At 60.8% G+C, this 21,386-nt stretch overlaps 1 protein-coding gene across 1 annotated transcript in view; it reads left to right on the plus strand.

Moving 5' to 3' along the window:
• PTPRN2 (protein tyrosine phosphatase receptor type N2) overlaps nucleotides 1-21,386 on the plus strand; it is a 519,894-nt gene that overhangs the window by 84,385 nt on the left and 414,123 nt on the right. Inside the window, exon 3 of the mRNA XM_032482973.1 lies at nucleotides 17,447-17,560. Coding sequence (XP_032338864.1) covers nucleotides 17,447-17,560 — 114 coding nt within the window. The remainder of the gene's footprint in view (nucleotides 1-17,446; nucleotides 17,561-21,386) is intronic.

Raw genomic sequence — 21,386 nt, forward strand, 5'->3', positions numbered from 1 at the left:
CCTCTGTTGGGTGGGGACCGTGATGCGCCTGTCGGGGGAAGGGGTCACAGTCCCTGCCATCCCTGCTCCTCCTGGGTGTGGCCGTCCATCCGGTGCTGCCCGTTTGCTTCAGGGTCCAGCTCAGCGCCACGAGCGCCTGTGTCCCCTCTCCCCACTGGCTCCTGGGTTGTCGGGGCCGCCTGGGGCCAGGCCGGGTGTGACCGTGGGCAGGGGCCGGCCTCTCCCAGCGGAGGGCGGCATCCCCTCCTCACACCTTGGGCGACGGCTCTGGACCTGGGCGTCCGGCGTCCGTCTCCTCTTCCGCAGCTCCTGTGCTGGGAATTGGCCGCACCGCCGAGTGACCTCCCCCTGGGAGATGATGGACTGCGGACACTCAGCAGGAAACAGGCGTCTCCGAGCAGCACCAGCGCCTGTGCCTGGAGAGGCGGCTTCGCGCCCGCGGTGAGGAGGCCGAGAAAGGAGCCCGCAGTGAACGTGTGTGAGCAGCTTACTAGAGGACAGGTTTTCCTTAAATCAGCATCACTTGCTGTAGATGCACATGCTGAAGAGCTGGAGCTGCGCCGAAGGCCAAGGCTTCCTCGCCCTGGACATGCGTGCCCTGGGCTGCGCGCGCGGACGCGTCTTGTCGGGAGCAGGCGGGCCGCGCGCATGGCGGTCATCGTCGGTGGGGTCCGTGGCACACGCGCCTGTGGTGGAGCCGCCTGACTTCTGTCTTAGTCGTGGCACCTTGGTAACGTCCCCTTAAGACGCAGCTGCCTTGGTTTGCGCCAGCAGCAGTACTCTTGCGTGGAAACGCAGCTTTAGGATGCCATGGGGTGAACGCTCTGAGGGTCCCATCCGTTGGGGGCCGGCCGAGCTCCCGTGGTGCAGGCCCCAGCCTCCACCCCGCAGGGCCGCCCCGGCCCGGGCGCAGGGCCCAGCGTGGCAGGGGCCTGGGCTCAGGCTCGGGGGTGAGGCTGCCGGATGCAGGGGCCTGACCAGGGGCCGAGGAGCCCCCCGCCCCCTGCGTTTCCCTGCGCTTCCCTGCGTTTCCCTGCGTTTCCCTGCGGTCTGCTGGTTTAATCCTGTCTCCTCCCTGCTCCGCCGGATAACACAGCCGGTGTAACGACCAGGAGGAGCTGCAGGCGCGGGGAGGGCCGGGCCCTCTGGGGTGGGCGGGTGCGCGGCTGTTCCGGGTGCACAGGGCCTCAGCTGTGGTGGTGGTGGGGGGCGGGCCTGTGCGCTGTCCCCGGGTTCACCAGGCTGATTTAGGGTTTCCTTCTGGTCCTGTGCTGAGAATGCTTCCTTTTTGCTTTGTGAATTTTATTGGTGAAAGTCGTGAAAAGTGTCTTGTGCACGCCAAGGATGTTCTTGCAGTGTCTGATGGGAAGGAAAGCTTTGTGAGTCAAATCAAGGTTTCCCTTTGCTTCCTTCTTTCCTTAGGAGGACTTCTGAATTCCAAGATCTGGAAACTTTCTACCTAGATTTTCTTCCAGTTTTCTCAAAAGGTCTTATTTCGGTGACTTTGCCATCTGTCCTGGTCACACAGCCCTCATTTCGTGCCCATTTGCTCTCTACGCACCGGTCAGCATTCGGGTGGCAATTGATCCTGGACATTAAGGTTCTGGTTCACTTCTGTGACCAGGAGTCCTTCTCCCCATCGCATTTTCTAAGTGGCAGTTGCTTGCGTGTCTTTAACTTCTGTGGTGTTGCCCGAACTCCCTGGTGGTCAGGCTGGGCCCTTCGGTGCTGCGAGGCCCTGTCCCCGTCCGAGTCGGGCCTGCTCCCTTCCAGGCGCCTGGCTCCCTCCCCCTGCCGACAGCGGCCCCAGTGCTGGCTCCCAGCTTGTCCCCCTCCGCCCCCCGCCCTGGTCGGCATGTCAGGGCAGCTCTTCATTTTCCTGAGCCTGGCTTCCGTGTGATGGGTCTGGTTTTCCGTGGGGACGGTTGTGTCCCCGTGAGTCTGTGGTCCAGGCTCCCCTTGGCCTTCTCCCGTCGAACCTCCTTCCTCCCGTCTTCGCTCGACCCCCTTTAATCCGCCTGTTGTGCTGTTCCCTCCTTTTCCATGGTTGCCATTTTCTTCAATGTTACTGAGAGCACGAAGCAGATGCTGTTTAGAATTTGCAGGGGCTTCTGACAGCAACTTCAAACGTGTTTTAGGATTTGTTTATACTGAAGTCCAGTGGAGGCACAAGGTTGTGTCATTTCAGGCGTACGACGTGGTGGCCTGGTTTGCGCGTGCACACGCAGGCGTGCTCTCCGTTCCAGGCCGCTGTCAGGTCCTGGGGACGGCTCTGCAGCAGGTCCCTGTCTGAGAGTCGTCCCCAAAAATATTTTCCTTGCACCTTCTGTGCAGGCTCATCTGTTCTGTGTTTTGGAATCGTTTTTTAGGCCTCAGGTCCTTCTTGTGTTTGATGTCTGTGTTGTTCACAGCTGCCTCCTCTCCTCTGCCCAGAGCGCGGTCCTGGGGAGGCCGCGTCCTCGCGGGCGGCTGTGGGCGCACGTATCCGGAGACTGCGACGCACCTTGCCCCCGAGCCTCGGGGCCGCAGCGCCCGAGCCAGCCTCGGGTCAGCTGCACACTGTGAACGCGTGTCCGGTTAGTGGCACGTGGGATGGTACGGCGGACTTGGGATTTAGACAAGGAGGAGCGTTCACCTGTGGCCCCATCAGCGAGGCTCGCGCCGTGTGCTCACCGCGGCTCTGGTGTCTCCCGGCTCGGGCTCCCTCTTGGTCCCGTGTAGCGACGTGGCTGGTCTGGGTACACAGAGGGGCTCGCACTCATCTTGAGTCTCAGCAGGCACGGAGCCCGTCGCGTGTGCCCTGGAGAGATGGTCTCGTCCTGGACCCCCCACGGGGGCTGCGAGGCAGAGCTGCAGGCAGGGCCGGTGAGCGAGCTCGGCCTCCACACCCCACGCTGGGGGTGTGCACGGGGGGCTTGCCTGCTCTCTGGGAAACCCTAACCGAGCGCGTCCTGCAAGCTCCACACACGTACAGACCAGCCTCCCTCGGCCCGTGCGGGGCTCTGCGCAGCACCCTGGGCCGGCCTGCCAACCCACACCTATGCTGCCAGACGCGCGGGCGGTGTGTGGTCTCCCCGAGGCCCCAGGGCCTTCCTCTGTCCGACCTGTGTGTTCCAGCATCACCTGAAGGACCGAGAATACTGTCCAATGTGGCTGTCCTTTTACGTGTGAGAAGCAGGGCCGTGCAGCCTGAAGGGACTCGTCTGAGGCCACCAGTGAGGTGGTGCTGGGCTTGGACTGGAGCCACTGCCTCCCCCGCGCCTGCCCTGAGCCGAGTCTCCTGGTCCTGCTGCCCAGGGGACTGCGTTTCCTTCGAGCACAGGGCTGAGTCACAGTTGAGGAAGCAGATGTGGGGGGGTCCTGGGGGCCTGGGCACGAGCTTACCCCTCATCAGGTGAACTTGCCTTTCCCAGGGACACGGGGGGCACCTCTGATGTGGACAGCGTCCCCTCGACCCTCATGCTGCCCTCTTCAAGTCCGAGTGGGAGAGGACAGAACTTGGGCCCCGGTGGCAGAAACACCCCGAGATAAGCAGAGGGAGCACCTTGCCCTGCCTTCCCGGGGGTGCTCTCACGTTACCCTCAGGGTCTGTTTCCTCTTGCAAACCTGTGGCAGCAGCTGTGGGGCCTTTGGAACCAGAGGCCGAGAGGACAGATGGGTCCTGGACAGGGGCCCCGACCGAGAGTGACAGATGGCTGGTTTCAGCAGGGACGTGTCCTTGAGCCGGGCCCGGCGACGTGGCAGGAGAACCACCCGCGATGGCACTGCCTCCTGCCTCCAGTCAGCGTGCTGGTTCTGAAGACACGAGGGGTGGGCGCTCCTGCACGGTTGCCATGGCGACCCCTCCTTGTTGCCAAGCAGCGGGGAGGCCGCACAGGGAACTGGCAGTTTACATGTGTCCTGCGCCATCTTCTAGGAGCGAGTGTGTGTGCACACGTGTGTGTGCAGCACATCCATTAAAGAACGGTTCTCCCAACTGCCCGAGCACACTCCGGGCACACGCCGGGCACACGTGAGGCACACGCCGGGCACACACGGGGCACACGCCGGGCACATGCCAGTTTCCGGATGCAGGCACGTGGCCCCGGCTGGAAGACCAGAGCTCTGAACGTCAGGGGCTAGGTTTGCAGGAGGGAAGGGTGGACACCCTGCACCCTGACTGTGAGGGGGAGCAGTTGCGGTTTGGACGTGCAGGCCCGTCTGTTGCCCCTGGCGAGTGGGGCCTGTGTGGGCACTTCCCCTGCTGCAGGGTTTCCGGTGCTCAGTCCGGGGAGGCTTGGGCATCTGAGAATTTGCAGGTTGCCCTGAGGGGTGAAGGGTGCCCCTGGGAGCATGGCCCCCAGCTGACCCCGACATACATGTTTAGTGTGCGTGCAGGGGGCCAGACGCCGTGCGCCCTGTCCCTGTGGCCGGGGCTTCATGGCTCCCTCCTCGGGAGGCCCAGTCTGTGACATTCGGATCACAGCTCCTGGCAGGACTTGTGTTTGGAGAGGGACACGCGGAGGCAGCCGGTGCTGGGGAATCAGCGAGGGCTCCACGCAGGTCAGACGTGGGAGAGGGTGGTGGGGCCGGCCTCCAGCAGCCCCTCACTGTGCAGTCTGGGGTTTAGCTGAGCACCCACCGCTTTACTAAACTTCACTAAATGTCCACAGAGCCTCTGCCCCTTTGCCTGTGTTCTCAGATCATGGGCAAATATTACAAATTGATTCCTGTATGAGCCAGAAAAGGAAACGGTCTGACTCAGACTTAACTGATTGTAAAGTTAAGGGGACGCGCTGGAAAAATGCACCCCCTGCTCAACAGACGGGCGTGTGCTGGCTTGGACGGGGCGAGAGCAGGTCCTCGCCGGCCTTGATCGCTCAGTCAGCTTCACCAAGCCCGCTGGCAGCACGTCTTTGCTTGTGATTCTCGCAGACCCCCCTTTCAGACGGGCCCGCGGCGCCCGGGCCCCTCGGTCTGTGCTGACTCGCGCCGTCGCCCAGACCCCACCCTGTGTCCAGAGCTCCCTCCTGGCCAGCTATGGCTTGACCGTCAGGGTGGCCAACAGGAAAGTGTCAGAGAGGAAGCCCGTGGCCCTGGACCTGAAGACCGGGCTGTGAGGCCGGAAGACAGAGATTCCAGCAGCTCAGAGCCAGAGCGACACCCGCGTCTGGAGGGGGTCACCCGCGTTCCGAGAGCGGAGAGCCGCGTGGCCCCCCGGTGGGTGAAGGGATGCGAAGCCTCGTTCGTCACCAGAGAGGCACAGATGACAGTGGAATGTGGCCTCACCGTGTCAGCCTGGAGGAGTCAGCTGCGGGGGTGCCGGGGCCGCCGCGGTGTGCTGGGTGCAGCCGGGCGGCTCCTGGGGGCGGCAGGTGTCCACGGGGCTCGTTTCCCCCACCGCGCTGCCTGGCTGACAAGGCCGGGGTCAGCAGGCTCGGTGCGCCGAGTACGCCAAGGGCTTTAGAGGAAGGTTCTAACGCGTTTTGATAACAACAACAATTACTTTGTTCTAAAATGGGCGTGCCTGTCGCCCTCGCCTCTCAGCGGCAGCTGGAGTCATCACCACAAGACACCCTTTGGGCAAAACCCCTCGCTGCCACCATTTGCGCCTCCTTAACTGCGGTGGGGTGGAGGGGTTTTGTTCCCCGTCTCTGCGCGTGCATGCACGTTCAAACGTGCGTATGTACGTGTGCGCACATGTGCGTGTGTGTGCGTGTGTGCACGTCGCGCACGCACGCATGCGTGTCTGTGTGTGTGCGTGTGTGCTCTCCGTCTCGGCCCTCCTCTGGGTGGGAGTCCTTCTGCCTTCTCTTGCACGATCCCTTGGGGGCTCCTGGTGACTGGACGCTACAGCACACGTGGGGTGACCTCCGCCTCAGGGAGCCACCATCCCGAGGCTCAGGTGGGGTCGTCTGTGGGGCGAGTGGGGACACCGGTCTCTTGGTGCCTCCGCGCCCACACCTGCCTCAGGGCCCACCTGAAGGTCGCCTGGTCTGACTCCCTGGACGGCTCAGGACTGGATGGGCAGTTCCTGTGCTGAAGTCAGGCCAGATCCAGGTTGTGAAATCTTTTAAGAACCTGCTGCCCATGTGGCCACTCTGGTCTCAGTCTGAGAATCAGAGCACGGACCTCGGGAGGGCCTGTCAGGTGTCCACGGCGTCCCGGGCGCGGGCGGACACCAGGGTCTGTGCCCCGTCTGAGCGTGGTCTTGGCGCCATGCCACCATGGGGGCCCTCAGTGTCTACGTCTACATGTGTCCCAGGTCTTGGGGTCCAAGGGGACACCTGTCTGCTGGTGCCGTTGCTTTATCCTGATGATGTCGGGAAGGAGAGCGAGTCCGTCAGCCCCGCAGGTAACGAGGCTGCGGGTCCCTTTCCTTCGGCGTCTGGGCTCTTGCACAGGCTGCCATTCTTAATCCTATTTTAATTTTCAAATAAATTGCTTTCATTATCCTTTCATTTACAATCACACACACACATCTCTGCTCGTTAATGTTTGCCAGCTTTTCTCTGAGGCTGGATTTTAATAGCGTGGCTGCAGCTCGGCGATTCAGGAGGACCCACCTTGGTTCACAGGAGTTATTGCCTTTTATTTGTTTATTTTTGTATATACATTTATTGAAGCACAGTCAGTCGACAGTGCTGTGTCAGTTTCTGGCGTCCAGCACGGTGCTTCGGTCACACATGAACCATATATTCATTTTAGGAGCTACTGTTTTTCAGTCTTTGAGAAAACAGCAGAGAGTTGCTGAGTTGGTCCCTTCGAAGGGACACGTGGAGGCCACGTGAGGCTGTGACCGACCTTGTCCTGATCTGGAGGAGGCGCCTGGCCCAGCTGGCTCTCTGTCGGGAGGTCCACTGGGCCTGAGGGGGGCTGGACGGACCATCAGCCTCACCCAAGGCCTCTGCCAACAGGAAATCAAATGAAGGTGTTTGTGTGAATCCACCGTTGAAGTAACTCACCTGCCGCAGGAGCTGGGCTCGCCCAGATCGAAACCCCGGCGTTTTCCAAGTTGAGTCATGGGTTTCTCTGTGTGTTTGCTGGCCTCTAATCCAGTTTAGGGTCTCGAGGGTGCACGTCGACCCCCACGCGGACGGCGCCGGCCATGGGGTCTGGACGGCAGGCACCGGGAACCAGTGCCGCTCCCTCATCTCCGGGCGGCTCCCCACTGGCACTGGGCGCCGCCTCTAGCTTACAGCCCGACGGGTCTCCTGTCTTCCGTCACCTCCTCCCCGTGGGGAGCTTCTCTCCCATTCAGGTTTTCATTCATTCGCTAAATTTTCTATTGCTCTTAGAAAATTATAGTAAAATAAATGTAACGTGAAATTTACCATTTACTTTAACCATTTGGGCGCACAGTTCTGTGGCATTAAGTGCATTCCCGGTGCAGCCACCACCACCGTCACCCCCAGAACTTTCTCATCTTCCAAAACTGAAACTCTGTCCCCGGCAGACACGACCCCACTCCCTCCTCAGCCCCAGGGACCGCTCTAGGTCCTCACGTGAGTGGAGTCATCTCGTGTTTGTCCTGCCGCGATGGCTTATCTCACTGAGCACAGTGTCCTCAAGGCTCATCTCTGTTGTAGCAGGTGTTGAAACCCCCTCTTTTCTGTGGCTGAATCACGGATGGACCACATTTTTCAGCCGTTCATCCATCAGTGACACTTAGGTTGCTTCCTGGCTGCCGTGGACATGGAGGGGCAACTATCTCTTCAAGTCCCTGCTTTCAACTGCGGTAAATTATTACTCAGTGATTTCCACGGGCCAAGCATTGTGGTGCGTGGGACCCAGCGTCCCTCTGCCTGGGGGCAGGCAGACAACCATGGCTCCAGAACGCAGGGCTCGCTGGGCCCCAGGGAGCGTCAGCGGGGCTGGCATGCGAGTCAGGGGGAGTCGGGGGCAGATTCCCAGCACACAGGCTCCCCATGGGGTGTGGGGTGCGTCCGTCCCCGGACTGCTGGGGGGCCTTCCGCCCAGACATGCCTGCTCCTCCCTCGGTGAGAGGACGCGGAGGGAACGGGGAGGCAGGGCACTGGAGCTCCCCGACGCCTGACTTGAGACGTCCGTCTGGGACACGTCTCCTGCGGTTTCCTGGGTGCTAGCAGGGCGCGCCCAGCACCCTCGCCCAGCACCCTCCCCCAGCACGTGTGGCTGCTGCTTCCTCGAGGGCCCGCGGGCTGGCAAGGCCAGGCTGGTCTGTGGGGACAGGGACCCTGTGGTCCTCGCCATTCGCAGAGAACCGGGCCCCCCGTGTCCGGAGGGCGGGGCCCTGAGGCGGGATCCCCCAGGGTTGCTGGGAGGCCAGGACGGGGCACTCTCAGCCCCACCCCCGGCCCAGGCCTCTCCTGCTGCCCCGCCCACTCAGTCCAGAGCGCTCCTCCCAGCAGCCCGAGGGCAGAGCTGGCGATGGGGGGGGGGTCCAGGTGGTGGGCTGCCCGGCGGGCGGTCGGTGGTCAGGGCGTCCTCCTGAGGCTCGTGCCAGAGCGGCCCCAGGTTCCTGGCTCAGGGCTGTGGGTGTGCCCGGCCTGCAGGGGTCAGCTGGGCCGCCTGGGCTGGAGGGAGCAGGCCAACCCTGCCCGTGGGCCTTCGGGACTAGGAGCTGCCTGAAGTGTGTGAGAGCACGGAGGGAGAGAAGAGAGGAGAGGGTCTGCTCGGTAAACCTGCTTGCGGACAAGCCCCTCTCCCTCCCCTCCCCCCTCCTCCTCCCTCTCTCCGGAAGGTGGGCGAGACCCTCTTCGGCTGGGGCTCAGGAGTGGGTGTGCGGCAGGTGACGGGCAGCTGTCACTGTCCAGGTAAGGCTCATGTGTGCCTTCCCCTCACCCCACGCAAGGTGCCAGCTCCGCTCGGTGCTGCTTACAGCCCTCAGAGCCAGGCCTTTCTCTTCTGTCTGAACAGTCAGTGGAAGGTCCTGGGCTGATAAGAGGAGAGGCCTGGTTGCCCGGCAACGGCTGGAGCCTGGGCTGCTGATGGGAGATGAGCTGCTGCAGATAAACCGCCTTTCCTTCCTCTGCTGCTCTGGGGCCCGCGGCAGGCAGCCCCGCATCCACGGCCTGCGGAGGCGTGGGGGGCCTGAGCTCCTGAAGTGAAGGTGCTGAGCCCAGAGCCAGCCTTGGGCAGGCACCTGTCCCCAGGGTGAGCCTGGCTTCCCGGATCCGGGGGTGGGGCCGGCAGGTGGTTAATCCTGTCGCCTCCTAGAAAAGAAAGGAAAACGCAGCTGAAGTTCCCAAAGCCTGGCCCTCCTTCTGGGGGGCGGTCAGCCCCAGGTGGGACACCCACGAGCGCGAGCTTGCAGCCAAGGCCTGGAAACCGGGTGCTGGTTTTTGCTTCTTCATCGTTTAATTGTCTTTCTTCCAGTAAACGCCTGTTGGTGTGGCTGACCCCCCACCAGCCCGCTGGTCTGGGAGCTGCCTCTGACACACGAACCCCGTGTCCACTTCCCTCTCCTCTACCCGCGAATCCTGCCTGTTGTGCTTTGGTTGTCTGTGCGAGGTCATGGAGCTTTAGCATGAGTGGAGCCCTCGCTGACCAGAGAGGCTCAGCAGTGGGTGAGGGTCACACAGCCCCTGGCAGCAGAGCCGGGCTCCTCGCGGCCAGGCTCCCGAAGGTGCTTCCAGCTTCCCAGCAGCAATGTGGGGATGACCACGACGAGTTCTGGTTGGTCTGCCTGGGTCACTCCATCTAACCTCCCCATGAAGTTCCACAGGCGGCGGTGGGGGGGGGCAGGGCGTGGAGCTCGGGGGGGGGGCTCAATGTGGAGCGTGAGCTTGGCACGCACGAGGTCCTGGGTTCCATCCCCAGCATGTAATTACCTCCCTAAATAAATACGTAAGTAAAACTTTTAAAAGTTAAATTTAAAAAAGGACTCCAATTACATTAAAAAACAAACCAAAAAAAAAAAAAAAAAGAAAAGAAAAGAAAAGACAAACGACTATAAACAAAACAAACGGCAAGTTTCCAGCAGTCCCAGGGGGCTGTGCGCAGTGCCGGCTGCCCCCAGCAGACGGCACGGGGGACTGTGAGCAGTGCCAGCCGCCTGCGATGACAGAGACTCTGAGAGGGAGGGCGTGCGTGTGCGTGCGGGACTGGATCCATGTGCTGCTCACCAGAAACCAGCACACTGTAAACCAACTTCAGTGAAAATGCTCTATTTAAATGCTTAAAATAAAAAAGAAAGAGGATGCGAAGACGGTTTGGCTATCAGCAACGTGCTGCAGCCTTCCCCCGTTACGCTGGGCCTGGCCCGCAGGCCTGGCTCCCCGGGGAAGGCACGCGCTCCACGGGGACGCGGCTCCGTCCCTGTCCTGGCGGTTTCTTCCGGGCGCCCTCTCGGCACTTCCAGAAGATGGAGCACGTTCACAGTCAGTCCCTTTATCTGTTCCCTCAAGGCCGGGCGGGGCCCCTGCTGGCTGCCAGGGCTGTGTTTGCCCTCGGATTCTGGAGCATTTCAGCTACTTTGGCAGTGTTACTATTGTAAGTTTTATTAAGTTCTGCTTTCCTTTTCAAAAAAAAAAAATTAAGGAAGCAACAAGGAGCCGTAGTGTGAGCCTGATAAATGTGAAGTTGAAACGTGAAATTCTGGCCGAGGAGAGGGAAGCAGGCATGCTGCCCATGCTGGTCGGGCCGCTGTGCGGAGCTTCCCTGCACGCGGAAGGAAAGGGCAACACGACACATTGGATGTGGTTTCCTAATGACATAAACGTTCACAGACGCGGTGGGACCGAGGGGAGGAGTGACTCCCAGAGCCCCGGGAGGGTCTCACCAGCAGCTCGTCCGTTGTAACTGGCTTTATTGTCTTGTCCTGTCACTCAAGGACCATCCTGTACGTTAGAGACCTTGTTTCCATCCATTTCACCATATGGTGAAAAATTCTCCATAATTAAAAAAAAACTGAGCTTGAGGTGCCATGGCTGTGGCCTCAGCACTGAGAAGGAGACCCCAAGGATGGTCAGCGCTGGGTCCTGGCGGCCGGGCGGGCTCTGGGTGGTGGCTGCAGGGCCGAGATTCCCCCCAGCCCCCTCCTCCGGGCGAGCAGAGGGGCAGCAGGGCCCGGGGCAGCGGGCACCTCCCTCCGTCGAGGGGTGCAGGATCAGCCTCGCCGCTCCATCTGGGTTCTCCAGAGTTTGCCCCCTCTGTCCGCCCGTGAGACAGCAGTCCCTGTGGTATCCAGGTGGTGACACCAAATTTTGGATGTGGCCAAGCAGCTCTGCAGAGCCTGGTGCACTGGGGACCCGCTCTGGTCGTAGGACAGGCCTCCCCTGCAGGGCGCTGGGGCTGGGGCCGCCCGCCGGCTGTGGTGGGCGGCCCCTGCCTTCCCTCAGTTCCCTGTTCGGACGCACGTGGACAGACGGGCACAGGGCAGAGAGAAGCAGGGCTGGGGGCTGCGAGCGCCTCTCAGTTGGGGTGAGGGTGGGCAGCTCCCGCAGCTCAGAATAACAGGGGTGCAGGTGATTGGACTCGTGCCCCAGGTGACTTCACGCAAGCCCAGGGACCTGAACTAGACTGGACCTTGGAAAATGTCTAGTTCTAATTCAGCGGTTGCATTTTAGGAACGGAGGCTCAGAGAAGTGAGGTAATGTGCCCAGGGTTGCCCAGCAGGCGGGTGGCCAAGCTGAGGCTGGAAGCTGGTCTCCTGGGGCCCCATTTGGGTTCCTGCTGGTTTCTCGCTGCTGGATGGCAGGGTTCAGGGGACAGCAGCTGGTTTCAGGTGGGTTGTGCACGCAGTTTCAGGTGTGGCATGAGCGTGAGCGTTGTATTCAGCAAAGTGGAAAACGTCTGCCAGGACCTTTTCAGGACTCAGCCCAGAGTGACGCTGTCTTTCGACTGTGGTCCTTGAGTTTCATTCTGCTGTTGTCTGTTGAAGGAGGACCGTGGTGACGAGGCGTCAGACTGGGGCCGGGGGTGAGGACCGGCTTGCAGCAGCATCTCAGTGGAGAGTGGGGGGCGGGGTAGGGGTGAGGACGGGTCCCCCCGGCAGGTGGCTCAGCTCAGGACCTCAGCCTTCCAGTCTGTGAGACGAAGGGGTCTGAGTAAACCACGGCTGCCGCTCTCCTCAGCTCTGGTAAAAACCCTGATTATTCTGGAACTACGGGGTGCAGCCTGTCGGCCTACGGCCGGGGTCCATCCGGCTGGAGAGCAGAGCAGACGGCTGGGCAGAGCTGCTCCGCCCGGATGGAGAAGGCAGTTCAGAAAGGTTGCCGTCTCCACCTGGGATCTGTCATCGCTCTCACCGACTGTCCAGGATCGGGGTGGAGCACCGTCCTCGGTGACGCCGGTTGAGTTTTCTCTGTGGGAGGTGCCGAACATCCAAGGCTCGGGGGTGACGTTTTTGCCCATCAGCGCTGCGCTCAGGATTCCCAGCGCCAGCCCCCCAGCTGCCCTGCCCGGAGAGCTCGGGGCCCCGTCTTCAGGGGTCAGAAGTCAGTAAGAGGCTTGGACGCGGCCATGAAGGGCGGTGGGGCCGTGCAGACCTGGTCCTGCTGTGGTGCTCAGCGCCAGTCAGAGGGCAGCGGCCCGGTGACCCCGCACCCAGGCCAACTGTGCGGCCAGCAGAGAGGGGTCAGGACGTTTGCTGGGGGCCAGCGGCCCCCCAGCCCGGTGTCCTGCTGCTGCGTGGTGACAGCTCCTTTCACTGTCTAAACCGTAGCTGATGACAGCAAGCAGGTCCCTGGGACGGCCTTCCTGGGCGGGAGTGGGGCTGTGCGGGGCAGGCGGCACGTGGGGGGCGGGGCGGGGCGGCTGCGGCTCCCACCGGGGGCTGGCTTGCCCTCTGCCTCCTGGCCAGCATGTTCCTGAGGCCATCTCCCCTGTGCAAGTGTGATGCCCCTGGGATCCCCCAAAATTGGTTTTGGTTTCATTTAATGGGATCCACGTGGGTCCTGGGAGCTGGTCGCGATGTGATCCGATTTTCCTGGGAGCGAAGTTGCCTGGTTCACACCTGGGGCTCGTTCTGGCCATCAGTGGACAGGCTCTCTCATCCTGAGGGCCTGGCTCGAGGAGGTGGGGGCCGGGCAGCCAGCAGCCAAGCGAAGCTGGGAGAAGTCTCGTCTGGCTGGCTGGAGCCTTCCCCTCCCCGGGCCCTGCCTCACTGCGGTCCATTCCCGGGGCCCCTGAGGGAGGACGTTTTTGGGAGGCTCAGGGTGGCCCTCCCCCTTCACTCAGAGTCTTGCCGGTGGAGGGTCCCGAGCTTGTCCCTGTGGCCTGCGTGGGAACCTTGTCCCGAGCCCGCCAAGGCCTGAGGTCTGAGCGCTGTCTGGGGGTTGGCATCCGTTAGCACCCGGGCCCACCTCACGCAGCATGACCCTCAACTGGTGGCCTCTCACCTGGCAAGTCTCGGCGCCCCCGTCTGACCCCCCCTGGACACACCTGCGGGTCCAGCCCCGCATCCCCGCCCCCGCTCTGCTCGAAGGTGAACGAGGCGACATCGCCTCCAGACAGCGGCCTTGTTCTCTCTCCCGGGGGTTCTCAGCCTCTGAGTCACCCTAGAGGTGGGAGAGTCTGCTTTTTGTGTGTCTGCACTCACTTCCAAGTTCCTGTGTGGCATTTCGGCCGACACCCTGAAGACTTTCTTGCATTGGTTCCAGATAGTGCACTTAGGATTCAAAGCCCAGAAGCACTGGGTTACAAGTGGTAATTTAACAGCAAAGGTGTGTCTGTCCTGACGGTGGAGACGCCCCTTGCAGAGGTGGAAACGCCAGCTGGTCCCACTGTCCCTGCAACTGGAGCCGGCTTTGCCCTGTTGAACCATGAGTCCTGCTGAATGAATCAGCTGTCCTGTGCTCTCCAGCGACTTCAGCTACCGTGAGTCTTGTGCTGGCGGGAAGCCAGTCCCCCAGGCTGAGCGCCGTGGCTCCGTCCATGCAGGGGTGGGGAGCAGTCATTCCTTTGCGAGCAGAAGACTCACTGTCCAGGCTGAGCAGGGCGCCTCTCAGCTGGGCCGCTGCAGGCCTGCCTCCTCCAGAAATCCCTCCTGGTCAGCACGACTCTCTCCGGGGAGCCAGGCCTGTCCCTGGGCCTTTGCCCTGAGGCGCTGGCCCTGGTGACATCTTGGTGCCCACAGAGGTCTCACGTCAGGTGAGGGGCAGTGTGTCCCTGAACGCCAACTGCTGGGCGGCAGCGTGTGGACAAAGTAGACGCCGAGTGTGCGCAGGGGTCTGACCTGGACTAAACGTGCATGCACGCTGACAGCTGGACGTGCAGGGTTGCCCCAGTGAGAACCGTCCCCAAGGCAGAGCCGCCGTCCTGACGCGGGCGGCGGAGTGCCCGACCCCAGGGGCCCACGCGGCTCCTCCTGCCGCACGCCTCCAGCATGTCGAGCACACACATCGCTCTCCAAGACTGCGCTGCTTTGCTGTTTTCTTTTCTTTTTCTTTTGAATTGCTTTCTCCTCAGTTTTAAATTGTGGCAAAACCTATATAGCTTAAAACTGACCACGTTAACCATTTTTAAGTGCACGGCTCTGTGGCCTCACCCGCATCACAGCGTGGTGCAGCCAACACCACTGCCGAGTCCAGAACCTTCTCCTCTTCTCAGACTGGGACTGTCCCCATCAGACACGAGCCCCAGCGCCCCACCCCGGCCCCCGCCCTCCTCTGTCTTTACGAATCAGTGACTCCAGGGACCTCATACAGGTGGACTCACACAGTGTTTGTCTTTTTGTGTCTGGCTTATTTCACTCAGCACAGTGTCCTCAGGGTCCACCCGTGTTGCAGCGGGTGTCAGGATTTCCTTCCTCTTTAAGGCTGAGTAACGTTCCACCGTCTGCTCAGCTGTTGTGAAGGTGCGGCCGTGAACGTGGGTGTGCCAGTGTCTTTTGAGTTTCTGCTTTCAGTTCTTTGCAGTGCAAAGCCAGAAGTGGGGTTGCTGCGTCTACCTTCAAGGTTTTGAGGCAGGAACCTCCGTGCTTTCCACAGTGGCTGCACACCGTGTGATTCCGACCAGATGACATTCTGGAAAAGGCAAAATCATGGAGACAGTAGAACTGGCAGCGGCTGCCAGTGGTGGGGGGTGAGCAGGTGGAGCGCGGAGCTGCTCCGTGTGACTGCCGTCGTGCGCACGGGTCCTTACACACCAGAGCCCCCGGAGCACAGGGCACCGGGAGCGAGCCCTCACATAAACCGTGGGCCCTGGGGGGTGGCAGCGTGTCAGCGCAGGCTCACCAGGTGTAACAGAGGCGCCCTCTGGGGGTGTTGGTGGTGGGGGAGGCTGTGCCTGTTTGGGGAGGGGGCATTTGGGCAATCTCTGTATCTTCCTCTTAATTTTGCTGTGGACCTAGAACTGCTCTAAAAAGTGAAGCTTATTAATTAGGAACATGCACCGGGGCCCATGTCTGTCTCTTCCTCACCAGTATGGTTGTAGTCTAGGGGCAGAGAGGGTCAATGGTCTGTTTACCTTCAGCTTTCAAACAGTTAAAACCAAATTATTAGCTAAAACTAATTTTAAAGACACAACCAATATTGTATATTGTGTTATATTTATTGTAAACATATGTTTAAAATTAAGGTTTCAGGAAAATCTAATTAATATTTTCCTTAGGACACATTTATAGCAGCGTGAGCCACAAACCAAACTTAAAAAACGAGTAGTTAAAAAGCAACAAAAGTGAAAAATACTGATCATAAGAACAAATTACAGACAATGGTTTTTACCACACGAGGTTGCTCATTTGTGGAATCTAAAAAAAAAAAACCACACACACACAAAGCATAAATACAAAACAGAAACAGACTCAGACCTAGAACACAGACTTGTGGTTGCCAAGGGGGCGGGGGTGGGAAGGGACAGACGGGATTTCAAAATTGTAGATACTGACAGGCATGTGCAGAATAGACAAACAAGATTATACTGTGTAGCACAGGGAAATATACACAAGATCTTGTGGTGGCTCACAGAGAAAAAAATGTGACAATGAGTATACGTATGTCCGTGCATAACTGAAAAATTGTGCTCTACACTGGAATTTGACGCAACATTGTAAAATGACTGTAACTCAATAAAAAAAAATGTTAAAAAAAAAAACAAAAAACGAGGCCATTGCCTCAGAAAGGAAATAATGTGCTTGGGACGCTCTGAAATAGATGGGCGAGGTCTTGCCCATTTTCCTCTGTGACACCCTGAGTGATGGGTGAGTTTCCTGAGGGAGGCGGGTCGCTGGCACATCCGTGGTGCTGTGGTCGCCCCGGGCCTTTAGCTGGTCACTGACGAGGACCTGACTTCTCTGCCTCCGGTGGCTGTGGTCCTCACACTCCGGCCTTGGCTTCCTCATCTGTGAAATGTGGAGTTGGACCATCTTAATGCTCCTTCCAGTCTCGACTTTCAAGATATTTCCATTTGCAAAGTGAAGCGAAAGTCCCAGTTAATTCTAAAGAGTCTCATTTTCCTCCTCCTTGCCCCCGCCCCCGCCCCCCGACACACCACCCGCAGGCACGGAGTTCTTTGCACGAAACAATCAAAGGACAGGGTCCCGGGCTGTCTGTGTCTTGCTGGGTGGGGACCAGACCCTCCCTCGGAGACACCACTGCCGGGGTCCCTGGGGCCGGGGGGCAGCTGTGTTAATTTCAGCAGCGCCGTGGGCCCAGTGCGTGGGGGCAGAGGTTTACCCTCCCGTGGCCGATGTCCGCCCGCTCCGAGCAGCAGGCAGGTGGCCTCCCGGACACTCTGGGCTTGTGGAGCCCCACAGGAAGCCAGGAGATCCTTGTGGTGCTTAAGATGGTTCTCTGCTGGTCTCGCGGTGCCGTCTTAAGCACATGTGTGATATCCGACCGGCAATTACTGATGAGCCTGGCTCTGGGCAACTGGCTTCTGCTAATTAAACTGGTTGCATTTGAATGGCTTTCTTCAGCTCCGTCAGCAGCGCAGTGAAACTGCTGTGAACAATGGAAGCTGCTCCCTCCCCTGGCCGAGGCCACAGACGCCCCGTGCGAGGCGCTGGGCCCTGAATTAGCCTTTTGTACCAAAGGCGGCGATTTGAATGTTTGAACCCCCCACAGGAAGCTTGTCTCAAAGTGAACAATTCGCCAAATAAAGACTAATTAGGCCCTAAATTAATTAGAAGGTGCGGTTTGAAAGGATGTCGATGAGCAGAGCCTGTCATTTCAGACAAATGGGACAGAACTGGATAAATGGGTCCGTTAACGTCTCCTGTTCTGCGAGCACCCCGCCTCCTCCGTTCTCAGAAGGCCCCCTCGAGGCCAGCCGCCGCTCTGTCCCACCGCCGGCGCCTCCCACGTGGCCGGCGGTTCCCCTGCAGAGCACGTGTGTTGGGCTGGTGGGGGGGCTGGAGAGTAAACGGGAAACCCAGCCACCCTGGGCTCACGGCCCTGGGGTTTATTTCCCGAGGCCCCGCGTCCTCCAAGTTCTTCTGCTCTGGCAGCTCATGGAAGCCTCTCCGGGGCCCCGTGGGAACGTGCCAGGGCCTGCCCGTCTGTCTCCTCTCTCACCCTACTTCCTTCTCTGCTCTCCACCGCAGACGGGCTGTTTGGACGGTGTCAGGAGTTTCCGGCCACAGACACGCGCCGCCATGAAGCATCGCCGGGGGACCTGCAGCACCTGACGGCCGCCCTGCGGAAGCTGTCCCGCTCAGGTAGGTGTCCGCGTGTGTGGCCAGTGGCCCAGCGGACTCTTGTCTTCTCCTCAAACAGCCGCGGCCTCCTAGAGCCGAGCAGCTGGAGAGAGACTCACTCATCCACCGTTGCGGTGGGCGAGCCGGCGGTCTGGTCACAGGCCTGGCGCATGAGCCCCTCTGGGGTCGGAGGCCGTCCGGGCACAGGAGCCAGGGCAGGTCCACCATGCCCGTGAGCGTCTGAGGTGCTCAGAGGCCTGGGGGCAGAGGGGCCGGGCTGGGCCTGGGCGTGGTCGGTACCAGTCCAGCCAGGCTGCCAACCAGCTTCCAGAAACCAGATTGTCCAGCCTGCCATCCTTACGCAGGTTTTTGTTTTTGTCGCAGGAGATACCTGTTACCTGCTTGCTCCGCAGGGCTGGTACGCGTAACGGCCACGTAACAGTGCGTGCACACACACAGTGTACGCACGCTGTCCAGGACTGAGGGCGCCGTGTCGTCAGGCTCAGCGTCACTGTGGCCTGCCCCCGTCACTGAGGCGCAGTCCTCTCTCCCCGTGCCCTCGGGGCCTGGGCGAGAGGCCAGGTGCACACACAGCCGTGCTGCGGAGTAGGTCTGCAGCCTCCTGGTGGGACCCGCATGGCCCTGCCCAGAAGGCTTGGAGGGAGGGAGCCCATGACTGTGGCCCCCCACTCGTTCTGGGTCCCAGGGCTCCCTGAGGGCCCTGAGTTGCTCCACAAGGAAAGACAGTCTGCGGTCCAGTACGTCTGGGGACCTGTGCCTGATCTGCCCTCCTGGTGTGCGCTGTGACCCTCGGTGGGTTAGGGCCCTAGAGAGTTCTGCAGGGAAGGCTCACGTCCATACATTCGCTCTGAGTCGTGGGGCCTCAGCACCCTTCTCCCAGGGCTGGGCTGTCCTGGGCTCAGTCAGAGAAGCAGAACCTCTGGGAGGCCACGTCCGTGACACTGGTGGTTTGGCTTCAGCCGTCCTGGGAGCCGGGTGAGTGTCTGTGCGCCAGAACCAGGGGTCTGCAGGGCAGGCAGAGGGAACAGGATTGTGGGTGCGAGCTGGGAAACCAAGCCCTAGGGTGGACGAGAGCCTGTGTCCAGTCTTGTGGCCGTGGCCTTGGTGGTGAGGGTCCTGCAGAAGCTGGCCCCAGGTCCCAGGTCTCAGAATTTGAAGGAACCGGGGGAAGTGGAGCCATTGTGGCAGGTGCTGGGTGTCCACGAGGGGTGGAGGGGGCGACCGTGTGTGTGACCCACAAAACCACACGAGACCCCGTTCCTAATGTTCTAGTCCCACCACCCGGTCGAGCCTGCAGTTGGGACCGAGCCCAGAGCAGTGTCTCAAAAGGAGAGGAGTCACATGCAGAGGAGCCGTGAGTTTGCTCCAAAATCCAAGTCTGCACTGAGTCACCTCCGGGGCCTCCCGGGGCTCCCCGTCTGCCGCCGATCCCCGCATGCAAGTGTCTTGGCTGTGGGCGTGGAAGAGTGGCTGCTTCCTGCGCTCTGGGTCCACTCAGCACTGCGTCCTCCGTGTACTGACATCCCCTGCACGGTGCCCTGGGGAGAGAGAGGTGATGACAAGGGCTGAGAGTTGACAGACCTCTGACCTGGCACCGTGGCGGTGTGTTGCGGGCCGGGGCAGGCGAGAGCAAATTGCTGCTGCTGGCCACTCCTGCAGGTGTGGGGAGGCGTCCGCCGGGTCAGTGGCAGTGTGGCCGGTACCGTGGGTGTGTCCGTTTGCCCCAGCGGAGAAAGCACGTCTGCAGCGGCAGCGTCGAGGCCAGCACCTGGTGGACAACCTGCTGCTCCAGCCGCCCTCCAAATCCACCGGCCCTGCCGCGGGTGAGCGGAGGGCGTGGGGCGCCGTGAGTGCCCAGGAAAGGATCAGGTCCCTGGGGGGTGCCAGTCTCTGCACCCCACCCCCAGCAATGTGATACGGCTTGTGTTTACGCTGTTGTGAGTATAAGTTTGGGTTCGTGGTCTTGTCGGTGGAGGCAGTTTGAGTGTCTTTCCCACCATAGTGGACCCCAGTCCACAGGTCAGGGCACGGCGGGGATTCTGCCCGCCCTGAGTGCCTGCGCTCCAATGATTTCCTCCAATGACGCGTTCCGGAGCTGGGGGATAACCATGGGGCGGGTTTGCTCGCCTGCCCCGTGAGCCCGTCTGACGGGTGGACCACAGTGGCATTTGGTCACGTCTGGTGTGAGTGTTAGTTGAGAGCCGGTGTCCAGTTGTCACTGAAAAGCCCTGTTACTTCCTTTTTCTCACTGCAGGAGGGCCCTGGTAAAAGGCCGGAGGACCCTTCGGTGGGGGCTGGGAGAAAGATGAACAATATGAGTGTTTGGCGTGTGTACTGGGGTCTTCCCCCCAGTAACACTGGAGGGGTGGGTGTTTCTGGGCGAGTTTGAAAAGAAGCACCATGGGGTCAGCTGTCCACCCTGCAGTCACGTGCTCCAGTGCTTTCTGGACATTTTGTTTTCTCCCCCGGGCTCCTCCAGCGGCTCACGTTGGCTCTGCGCTCCCCTGCCCAGGCAGCCGATGGCTGGAAGGTCTCCAGGCCCCTGCCCTCCCTCGGCCAGCACGCCAGAGATCCCTGCCCAGCGGCCTGGGGGTAGACGCCCCTCCAAACTTTCCATCGTCCTCGGGGGTGAGGGGCAGTTTCCAGAGTCAGGTTTGCTGTTCTTACATGGGTAAGGATGAGGCTTTGGGAAGATCCTTGTCCAGCTGGAGAGGAGACTCTCGGGAGTCTGAGGGGCCCTTTGCAAGGGAGTTGGAACCTGCTTTGGAGAAGGACGCAGACCTGTGAGCTAATGTGCAGAACAGACCCCAGGAGGACCCCTGCCACCCCACCCTCACCCGAGTCCTCGTTTCTTCTCTCGGGGGACCTGGGAGGGAGAGAGAAACAGAGGAAAAGCATGTTCAGGGGGCGAAGTGACCCCAGGTTTTCACTGTGAAATTGCCTTTGACGGGCCCCATCCCGGCTGACGTCCTCCCAGCCCTGCTCATCCTGAGGGCTTGGCTGGGACCTTGCACAGAGGGCAGCCTCCTGGGAGGCAGAGGTGAACGCGCTCTTGGCAACCTCACTCTGTGCCTGCCTCCTGGGTATGCGTCCCGCGGTCGCCTTGTCTTCCCTACTTTGCCACGATCCTTGAGCTGAGCGTCGCTGCTCCGGCTCCAGTGCCGTCTCCCGAGGACCGGGGGTCCCGCCTGCTGGCTTCAGGCTTTGGGGGAGCATCAGCTCGTGTGTGACGCAGACAGTGACACCGATGCTGCGGCCTGGACAGCCCGCTTCATCCCCAGGGACCGCCGTCCCGGTGCCCGTCGGCCTCCTGACTGGTTGCCTCTCCCTCCTGGGCCGCGGTTTTCCCCAGACCAGGAGGAGTCATCCTTGGAACACGCAGGTTCACGGGCCGGTCCTGGCGGTTCTGCGTGGGCTCTGGGAGTCTGCGTTTTCAGTCAGCTCTGCAGGTACCCGAGGCAGGAGACGCCTTTGGTCACCTGGTCCTCTGGCGAGTCTCAGCCCTCCTCTCGGGGCTGCGTCGAGGGCATGTGCTGCTGGCCCGGCCACGTGAGGGAGAGCGTCCGCCTACACTGGGCGGGTGTGTCACTCTGGTGTAATTTAGAGTCTGGCCTGCCCTGCCCGGCATTTGTGCTGCGATGGTCCTTGTTGTGAGGGCTCCTTATTGCAGGCTGCTAGCCAGAGCCCGGCTCTCCCCCTTCACCCACCAACACGCACACGCATGCACGTGTGCACACGGTGACCACACGCACACTCACGTACACACACATGCACAGACACGTGCATGCAGATGCACACACCAACAGTGACACGTGCACACAGCCCA

Source organism: Camelus ferus, chromosome 7, assembly GCF_009834535.1.
Source record: "Camelus ferus isolate YT-003-E chromosome 7, BCGSAC_Cfer_1.0, whole genome shotgun sequence".
Taxonomy (NCBI): Eukaryota; Metazoa; Chordata; class Mammalia; order Artiodactyla; family Camelidae; genus Camelus; species Camelus ferus.